The 10,857-nt window shown below is 35.4% G+C and overlaps 1 protein-coding gene across 2 annotated transcripts in view; it reads right to left on the bottom strand.

Annotated features, from left to right (window-relative positions):
- The window catches only part of LMNTD1 (lamin tail domain containing 1), a 150,800-nt gene that overhangs the window by 23,241 nt on the left and 116,702 nt on the right, over positions 1-10,857 (bottom strand). For both annotated transcript variants that reach the window (XM_011978585.1, XM_011978576.1), the window contains 2 exons: positions 10,550-10,767; positions 9,795-9,967 (listed from right to left, as the gene is read on the bottom strand). In XM_011978585.1, coding sequence (XP_011833975.1) covers positions 9,795-9,967; positions 10,550-10,767 — 391 coding nt within the window. The remainder of the gene's footprint in view (positions 1-9,794; positions 9,968-10,549; positions 10,768-10,857) is intronic.

Here is a 10,857-nt window from a genome sequence, read left to right as displayed (position 1 = left end):
TGAACAGGCAACCTACAGAATGGGAGAACATTTTTGCAATCTACTCATCTGACAAAGGGCTAATATCCAGAACCTACAAAGAACTCAAATAAATTTATAAGAAAAAATCAAACAACCCCATCACAAAGTGGGCAAAGGATATGAACAGACACTTCTCAAAAGAAGACATTTATGCATCCAACAGACACATGAAAAAATGCTTATCATCACTAGCTATCAGAGAAATGCAAATCAAAACCACAATGAGATACCATCTCACACCAGTTAGAATGGTGATCATTAAAAAGGAAACAACAGGTGCTGGAGAGGATGTGGAGAAACAGGAATGCTTTTACACTGTTTGTGGAAATGTAAACTAGTTCAACCATTGTGGAAGACCATGTGGTAATTCCTCAAGGATCTAGAACTAGAAATACCATTTGATCCACCAATCCCATTACTGGGTATATACTCAAAGGATTACAAATCATGCTGCTATAAAGACACATGCACACGTATGTTTATTGCAGCACTATTCACAATAGCAAAGACTTGGATCAACCCAAATGTCCCTCAATGATAGACTGGATTAAGAAAATGTGGCACATATACACCATGGAATACTATGCAGCCATAGAAAGGATGAGTTCATGTACTTTGTAGGGACATGGATGCAGCTGGAAACCATCATTCTCAGCAAACTATCGCAAGAGCAGAAAACCAAACACCACATGTTCTCACTCATAGGTGAGAATTGAACAATGAGAACGCTTGGAAACAGGAAGGGGAACATCACACACCCGGGCCTGTTGTGGGGTTCGGGGCCGGGGGAGGGATAGCATTAGGAGATATACCTAATGTAAATTACGAGTTAATGGTTGCAGCACACCAACATGGCACATGTATACATATGTAACAAACCTGCACGTTGTGTACATGTACCCCAGAACATAAAGTATAATATAATAAATAAAAAAAAAGAAAAAAAAGAAAATTCTTTCTAGTCCTAATATTCTAATGTTCTCTTGTGGGTATGGAGTGAATATTTTATCAAATGCTTTTACTTTGAGATGATTATATAATTTTCCTCTTTATAATCAGCTTTGCATTCCTGAAATAAACCCAATTTCTTGGTGATATATTTTCCCCAAATATCCCTTATATCAAAGAAGATATTATGTTGGAAATTATATATTTTTAACTGAATGATAATGAAAGTACGACATATATCTTTTTGTTCTTTGAGACAGAGTTTCACTCTTCTTGCCCAGGCTGGAGTGCAATGGCGCAATCTCGGCTCACTGCAACCTCCGCCTCCTGGGTTCAAGTGATTCTCATGCCTCAGCCTCCAGAGTAGCTGGGATTACAGGTGCACACCACCATGCTCAGCTAATTTTTGTATTTTTAGTAGAGAGGGGGTTTCACCACATTACCAGGCTGGTCTCAAACTCCTAACCTCAGGTCATCTGCCTGCCTTGGCCTCCCAGAGTGCTGGGATTACCAGCATGAGCCACTGTGCCAGGCCGACATTCTTATACTATTCTTTTAGTTTCCATCCTATATTACAACATGTATTTTTGATTTATTAAAGTCTAATATAAGTTGCTATTTTTACAACTTTTTGGATAAAATAGAAAATTTAGAGTACTTTAACTCCATTTAGTCTTCTCCCAACTTTTCTTCTATTATTTCTGTTGTAATGGATTGAATTGTTTCCCTGAAAGATATGTTGAAGTCCTAACCCTTGGAACCTGCGAACGTGACTTTATTTGGACATAGGGTATTTGGAGATGTAATAAAGTTAAGATGAGGTCATGGTGGATTAGTATAGGCCTTAACCCAATGACTGATGTTCTTATAAAGAAGAGAGAAATTGGACACAGACACACAAGAAGTAAGACCATATGAAGACAGAGGCAGAAATTATAGCAATGGATCAATAAGCCAAGGAGTATCAAGGAATGCCGGCAATGACTAGAAACTAAGAAGATGCAAGGAAAGATAATTTTCTAAAGTCTTCAAAGTGAGCATGGCCTTGCCAACACCTTGCTTTTGGATTTCTGCCTCAGTATTGTGAGATAATAAATTTATTTTAAGACATCAAGTTTGTGGTGCTTTGTGAAGGTAGCCCTCCCTAGGAAACTATACAGCCGTCATGTATTTAAATTCTATCTAAATTTAAAACCCTGTGAGACAACGTCAGTATTGTTTTGTACAGTAAACATTTATGTTTGTTCATGTTTTTATTGTTTCCATTTTTTTTTTTTACTTCTCCCTATAGGTCTGCATGTTCATGTGGGATAATTTTCTTTCTATTTGAAGTATTTCCATTGATATTTCCTTACTATGGATTTGGCATTAATGAATCCTTCCAGTTTTTGTTTGTCAGAAAATGTCCTTATTTTACCTTCACCCTTTCAGGTGTATTTTTCCTTAATATAGAACTCAGGATTAGAAGTTCCGCTAGCATGTTGAGGCTCTCATTCTATTATCTTATGACTGCCATATTTGGTTTTCTCAACTTTTATTATGATGTACATAGATGTGGTTTCCTTTGTATTTATGCTGCTTGGGATTTATTATTGTTCTTAATTCTGTGGCTTGATGTCTTTGTATCAGTTTTTGAGAATTTTTTCCATTATTTATTTAAATATTGTTCTGTCTCAACCTCTCCATCATCTCCTTTTGGGACTCAGATTACAACTCTACTAGACTTACTTGTGCTTGGTCTTTCTCTCTAATCTTTTTTTGTTGTTGTTCCTTTCTTTTCTTATCCTTTGCCTCTTCCTTACTGCTTTTTTTTTTCTAGATTTGGGGATATTTTATACTCCACTTTATTTTTTATATTGCTTCCAAAATTCTCATTAAAATACCATCTATGAGATGCCATTTAAAAATCTTCAGTGTCTTTTTTTCAGTCTGTCCTTCAGTATACACATATTAACTCCTTCCTATATGTCATGCACTGAGTTTGGTGCAAGTGACAAAAAGATGAGCAAAATAAAAGCAATTTAACACTTATAGTCCAGAGATAAAAGGTAATTTACAATACAGTGCAATAAACGCTTCGCTTGATGAGTATAAGATATTACTAAGTACACACATTAGGAGAAAAAACTCATTTGGTGGGGACCAGAGATGGGTTCTTTGGAGGTAGTGACATATAAGTAGAAACTTTAGGGATGAAAAAGAATTATCCATGAGAAGAGGAGGGGTGAGAGAATGTGTGAAGGCCTGGAGGTAGTCACGGTGTGTTTGAAGAACTGGAAGAACTTCAAGATGGCTAAAGCATAGAATGCAAGAAGGCGAATGTGTGATCAGATAGGCCAGCCCAGGCTCAAAGATACTTAAACAATTTTATGGGTTTGGATTCCACCATGAGGACAATAGGGAGAAAATGAAGATTTTTAAGTAAGAGAAGAAATGTTTAGGATACATAAACAAGAACTGATTATACTTGGGAGTTGAGGAAGGAAAAGGAGTAGAGAAAGACCATCAGGATACCTCAGGTTTCTGAATGGCATTCACTTATATAAGGAAAATCAGTGGAATGACAGACTTTGAGGGAAAGACAATGATGAGTTGTTTTGAACATTCTGAGAATGAGATACTTGTAGAGCATCCAGCTGAGATTATAAGCAATTAGCCTCATAAATCAAAGGTTCAGAATAGAATGTTGGGCTGGAGATAAAGAGTTTGGAATCTTTCCTACTCCATTTTTCACATTGCTTTTCAAGTTCTCTTTCAAACACAGATCTAACTATACGGGGCACCTATTTAAAATCCAACTGGTGCCTTCTCAGTATTTTCATAATACAGTCGAAACTCTAACATAGTGGTGTACACATACCTCTAACATCTAGTCCTTACCAAACTTTCTGGGCTAACACCTCAATTTCTACTTACCTTTCAGTCAGATACAATTTCTCACTGTTCACTGAACCCAAAGTTTACTCTTGCCTCCTTGTACTTTTAATATGTACCGTTTCCTCTACTCAGAATGCTTTGCCCACCTTCTTTTCAACTTGAATAACTCCTATTCAACCTTCAATACCTTAGTTGCAATGCTATCTCTTCTGAGCCTTTTCCATTGCTCTTGTCTTTTCGTAAATATTTCTAAAGCAATGTTTCTTAAACAGCAAATCTTGCCCTTTCTATTGGTTATGAAATAAATTTAGAAGGTCATGGCAAGTATTTTAAAATGAAATAAAAGAGTACGAAATATCAGAATCTGTCATACTTAGAAAAATCAATATAGTCTTTTGCAACATTTGCTTTGGTTATGTAGGTTTGAAATACATATTTGCAGCTACAGATGAGTTTTTGAGCTTCAACAGTTGATAGTGGAAAAATGTTTGAATTTGAAGTTAGATTTGAGTTAAGCAATGAAAAACAAACAAGACAATAGCAAAAAGAAAAAATATCCCTAGTTCATGGATGTTGCTTCAGGGAGCAAAGGAGGGGAATAGGACTAGGACTAGAAAAAGAAATCTGGGAGACTTTTGTTTGACATATAATGCTTATTTTAAACATAATTAGTGCAAATATGACAACATACTAGTATTTTTTACTTGGGGAAGTGGGTTGAGAAGTGTCTTTTTTGTTCTTTCTGTATTTTATAACATTAATAAAAGATTCAAAGGTGGAAAATTTTCTAGGTCCACCACTTATTAAATTCTTATTTGTGAAGTCAAAATATAGTGGAATTTATAAGGAGGTGAAAAATGTTTCCTCTTGACATTTGCTCTCAGATTCCTCTTAGGATAGGGGGAGGATACCTTACCAGGCTTTTGGTAGAAGGTATGGTGACTCCTAAAGCTATGGGAGTGAGAACTCTTCTGAAAGAGACAGAGAGGGCAATTATGGCAAGAGCTTTGGTAGTGCATGGCATGAGGAGCCAAGGGTAACCCCTATTGGGGCCAGTTGAAAGGACTCTTAAAGAGAATCTACTCACTATTTTTTTGTGTGTAGGGAGGGAGCTTTAATGAAACCTCTGGTCATGACTCCCAAATCACCAGAAATATTTATTACCCATGAGTGGTTTCTGGCATTTTAGTTTGTTGTGAACACCGAGGGGCAGGATGAGTGTCATATCATATTTAATCCTCTAATAATCCATAGCCACAAAGTTAGCTAGAGGCCCTGTGCATTTGACCTTCATTATATTGAATAAAATTCCTAACCCCACACATTGTAGAATTCAGAACATTCCCCCAAATTTATGTTAATTCCCACAGGAACAAATTCTCAGCAAAATGAATGCTCAGTGGTGACTTTCAGCAAACCTTCCACTAAATGACGTCACTTTAGATGCATCCCGATTAAAAATATGAATAAGACAAAGTTGGCCACGCTCATTGGAACTATCTCACATTATTGTCAATGCAATAATGCAAGAACATGATATAAATTTACAAGTATTGGAAAGAAAGGATGTCATTTGTACACATTTGTACAATACAGAGGGGGATAAAACAACCAATGTGGCCAAGCACGGTGGCTCATGCCTGTAATCCCAGCACTTGGGAAGGCCAAGGAGGGCAGATCACTTGAGGTCAGGAATTTGAGACCAGCCTGGCCAACATGGCGAACCCCTGTCTCTACTAAAAATAGAAAAATTAGCTGGATGTAGTGGCGCACACCTGTAATTTCAGCTACTCGAGAGGCTGAGGTACGAGAATCACTTGAACTAGGGAAATGGAGGTTGCAGTGAGCTGATACCGTGCCACTGCACTCCAGCCAGGGTGAGAGAGCAAGACTCTGTCTCAAAAACAAACAAAGAAACAACAACAAAAAAACCCCACGAGACTACAAGCTATTAAAACTGAAAAGTTCAGAAAATGTGTTGAAACATGAGCAATATACAAAGATAATTTTCCTCTTCTTTAAAAAAGTGAAAAAAATGTTATAGAAAAAGATAGCATTTTCAAAAGCAGTAGCAACAATAACAACAAATCAATATACCTGCCTGGGTCAGAAATCTAACAAAAAAGTACAAGAATTTTATGGGAAAAAAATGACAAAGTATCAATGAAAGCCATGAAAGAAATCTGAATGAATTGACAGTTGATTTCATGTACCATGGACTCAGTATCATAAAGGTATCAACTTTCTCTAAACATGACCTTTAAATTTCTTACCATTTTAATCAAACTACCAACAAGATGGTTTTTCTATGTAAAACTTGGTAAAAATGTTTCTTGTAAAGAGGAGTAAAAAGTTTAAGGAAAGCCAAATGACACTGACAGGGAAGAGCAAGAAGAGAGCAAAAGAATGATCATAGACAAATAACAACGGGAACAGTGTTATTGGCACAGCGATAGATCAATAGAACACTCTAGAGAGCACAGACCTAGACCCAAGCATAGGAGGAAGGTGGTATTAGAAATCAGTGTGCACACGATGGACACACTCTCTGGTGTTGAGACAAATCGTTTTCCATATGGAAGAAATCTGAGGTCACTATTTCATACCATACATAAAAACAACTTCATATATATTAAAGACATACACAAAAAGCAAATTGGAAAAACTATCAGAGATAAATATAAACACACAATGTTCTCACTTATTTGTAGGATCTAAAAAGTAAAACAATTGAACTGATGGACATAGAGAGTAGAAGGATGGTTGCCAGAGGCTGGGAAGGGTAGTGGGGGACTTGGGTTGTAGGGAGGTAAGGATGGTTAATGGATACAAAAAAATAAAGAAAGAATGAATAAGACCTACTATTTGACAGTACAATAGGGTGACTACAGTCAATAATAACTTAATTGTACATTTTAAACTAACTTGAAGGGTATAACTGGATTGTTTGTAACTCAGAGGATAAATGATTGAGGGAATGGATACTCCCCAAAATTAATAAATGTAAGCACATAATTTTTTTATTATGAGATAGGGAAAGATTTTTTATTTTTTTACATATGAAAATATGCACAACATCACTATTAAAGAACTTCACATTAAGATAATGAATTAGTAGTTAATGTCCATCAGATTGGCACATAATTTAAGATTCTGGCAATACAAAGTTAGGTGAGAAAAAGGGGAATGGGAAATATTTTACTATGTTGGTGGGAGTATAAATTAGCAAAATTCTTCCTAGAGCAGTTTAGCAAAATCTAATGAAGTTGAAGATACAGGTACTATACAACTGCATAAGTACATGTAGGAATTTTAGAAGATTTAAAAAGTTTAGGTATGAACCCCAAAGGAACCTTTGTATGTATGCACAAGTAGACAGGCACAAGGATAATCATTGCCACAGATATAACACTTTCTTGGATGCATTCAAAGACTTGGTAAATTTTTTTGAAGTAAAAAAGAAAACTTTTAAAAATTAAAAATTTTTTAATCTACATTGTTGATGAGAAAAATATTAATGGGGAAAAAACAAGATACAGTAAATTTGTATAATGAAATACTACATAATAACTAAGGTGACTGAATTAGGTCTATGTTACTATAGTTAAATCTCCCAAATTATAGGAAGTCAGAAAGAGCAGGCATATTTAGCATGATGCCATTTATGTAAATTAAAAACACACAAATTATTTTAAATATATATATATCTCTATGGATCCATACGCATGTAAACAAAGTACAAAATGAGAACCAGAATGATTTATTCCAATATCAGATCAGAACTGCAAATACAATTAAAGGGAACTTCAAATTTATGAATTTTTCTTTTTAGTAATGTGAAACAATAGAACAAAATGTTAACATGCATTCATTCTGCATGATTAATATATAGGTGCTTTTAATGTTATACTTGCTGTATTTTAACATGTTTTTAAAAACAAAATGTGTTTAGCATAAGTTGGAAGTACGGTGTGTAGATGTTTCTTTAAAATTATCCTATTTGTTAGTCTCTAGGCTCCTCTGTAGCATACTTGAGAGACACAGTTTAAAACAAGGTGACAATTTTCAGATAGAAGATAGATTTCTTTCTAAGATTCTTCTGTAACTCAGCAAACTAGCCTATTTATTATTGTAGGGTAAATGGAGGAGGATTGAACAACTTCCAAGTATAATTATTTTTTATTTTGTCTATTTTCTTTTCTTTGCCAGCTATTAAGTGTGTGCTAATGGTGACAAATTTTCCAGTAGCAGGCAAATTAAAAATAACAAACCATGTAACTTTCCCTTGAAGAATCATGTTACATATACTTTCAAGGAGATGAACTGGTAATTCAGGGATTAGTTGATTCAATCAATCAGCAACCAATCATTCATAACATCTTTCCTTTATGGCCATCTTTTGCGGTAGAAATAAAAGAAAAATCATATAATTCTGATGTATATCTGTTCATACTGAAAATTTAGTGAATGGAAAAATAAAAAAGTTATATATAATGATGCACAAAGACTGTAGAGGTATCAAAGCAACTATCTTTGAATATACTGCTACAAAATATGCACATACAGTGAAGTGTTTTGTGTTGAATAGCAAATGTTATTGAATAATCAAGATGAGTTGCCACCATTATATTATAGAAAAGTGTCTCAAAAATTCTGAAATCAAATTTCTTTGGAAAATAAGTTGTTCGGAATAAGTGAAAGAGTGAAGGTTATCATTAATTAAAGAAAAACATAAATTAATGTATTTCTTGAGAGCTTCAAATTTAAGTCATAAAGTACTAAAGATTATAAAGGGCTAAAGTTCTTTACATCTATCTAATATATCTATATCTAAAACTCACACACATGCTCAAAGTTTATTGCCAAAAAGGCCTTCAATTTCAGACCCATATCTTTACAGATGAGGAAACTCAGGCATAGAGCTACATGGTACACAATTTTATGAAAAAGAAATATATTCAATAATTTACAAAATTTCCATCATTCCACTACCGAAAGGTAGTATTTTGGGGGTGCTACTTCCCAATGATGTGCTAGCATATTAACACAATGGTTGTCATATTGTTTCATGGAGAGTCTTGTGATTTGGTGGTGTCTTAAAGATCACAGGCAAAGAGAAAAGGAAGAATAAGGGGGTCACGAGCAGTGGAAATTGGTACATCCTCCTCACCTATGCATTTTATATATTGGGATCCTGCTTAAGATTTCATTTTTTTAAAAAAAACAAGCTCTTCTTTCCTAAGTCAAAGTTTGTGAATCATTACACCTTCACCAGAATATTGCTGGTGTATTAAACAGGCTTTCTCCAATAGTTTAGGGTCTGGTTCCTTCTTGACTTTATGTTCTTCTACTCCAGTTCTTGTTAAATACTTGTGGACATCTGGTGAACTTCATGGACTCTCTCCTCAGAAAAAATCATATAGACACACAATTTTGTGCCAAATGTAGGAAGTGCAGGGACTTCCTAAAATCCATTTACAGAGCCTGTGTTAATCATACTAACTCTAAAAGCTTTATTTAGAGGACCTAAGAAACTTCTGACGGAGAAAGAATTGGGGATTAACGTTAGAGTGCGTTTGGAAAAGATGAAATTTTTTCAACACAGAATAATTTGTAAGATCAGTTTTTGCTGCCTAATGAAAAAACAAAAGTATTTTTCATTGAACTTCGAGAATCATACATACTCTTGCTGGCCACTCTGTTCTTTTGATTCATTGATTCATTCAATGGATATTTATCAAGGACAGATATTTATCTAGCACAGTGGAAGACACTGTGCTAGGGGAAATGTAAGTGAATGGTTTAATACTTCGTTTAAGAGCCATCTGTTCTTGATAATATGAATCATCTTTAACACTTAGCAAATTTTAACCACTTAACCCACTAGTTAACACATGTGCATGCACACACACGCACGCTCCACTGGAACAAGTACTCTTTTAACTGACCTGAGGCTCGATTAGGTCTGGTTGACCGAGACCTGGGCTGTCTATCCAAGTTGCCTCCAGCGGTGGATGTATTGTGTGGTTCAATCAGAGGACAGTAAGGATGTGCAGAGACATAGGGATTCTGGCACCAAGGGCTGCGATTGGGGAAAACGGTTGGTGGGATTTCCTTCTCTCTGTAAAAGAAAAAAGCCTAAATGGAACTCAGAAGTCATCTTATGCTGTGGCATTAGTGTTGAAGGCACAATTAAAGTGAAAGCATATTTCAAGACCAAGAGAATACGACTTTTTAAACTTTGTGGGCAGAACTTTTATTATAACTTCAGAAGCATTTGCCTACAAATGAATAATATATTCTGCACCTCTGTCCACAGGCAGTTCTTGATCCAAGATGAAATTCCTGGATGATGCACCTCTCCCTCCACCTAAGCACCTCTAAAGACTTGGGGATACCTCACCTCTTCCCCTCTCTGCAGCAGCCTTGCTTCTTATAACAGTGCCCATGAAAAGTGAAATGGCCAGAGGCATCTCAATACTATCTAGTTAAGATCTCCAGCCTTCATTGCCCCATGAGTATTCACTTGCTCGTTCTGTTTTTATGTTTTCCCTATGAGTTCTATTCAAAATAGTAGTTTCCAAAAATCACTACTGATTTAATTTATACATCACACATCCATTTGTCATCCAGTCATTCCCATATGCTCAGTTACTAATTGTGGGAAGGACCCATTAAAACAAACAAACCAAACAACCCTTACCTCTTAAGAAAAACTTGAGCTTGTTCCACCTGATAATTTGAGATATCTTCCTTAGGTTGATCTTGTTTTTCTTTAGTTATTGTAGTTGTAGATGCAGTCCACTGAAACACATGCTTCCGGAATGTTGGAGATACTACCGAACATCTGTTAAATTCAATGTCAGTATCTAATTTTTCCCATGCTTGCTTCCAGTGGATAGGGGTGTACCAGGCAATGGCCTAATGAAAATGATTTATTAATGTCAACTATGTATATTTGAGGTTTACAACATGCTGTTATGAGATATATACACATAGATATTAAAATGG

The sequence above is a fragment of the Mandrillus leucophaeus genome, unplaced genomic scaffold (assembly GCF_000951045.1).
Source record: "Mandrillus leucophaeus isolate KB7577 unplaced genomic scaffold, Mleu.le_1.0 Scaffold1033, whole genome shotgun sequence".
In the NCBI taxonomy this organism is placed as follows: Eukaryota; Metazoa; Chordata; class Mammalia; order Primates; family Cercopithecidae; genus Mandrillus; species Mandrillus leucophaeus.
Note: the sequence above shows the minus strand (reverse complement) of the source record. Positions and strands in the feature narration are given on the sequence as shown.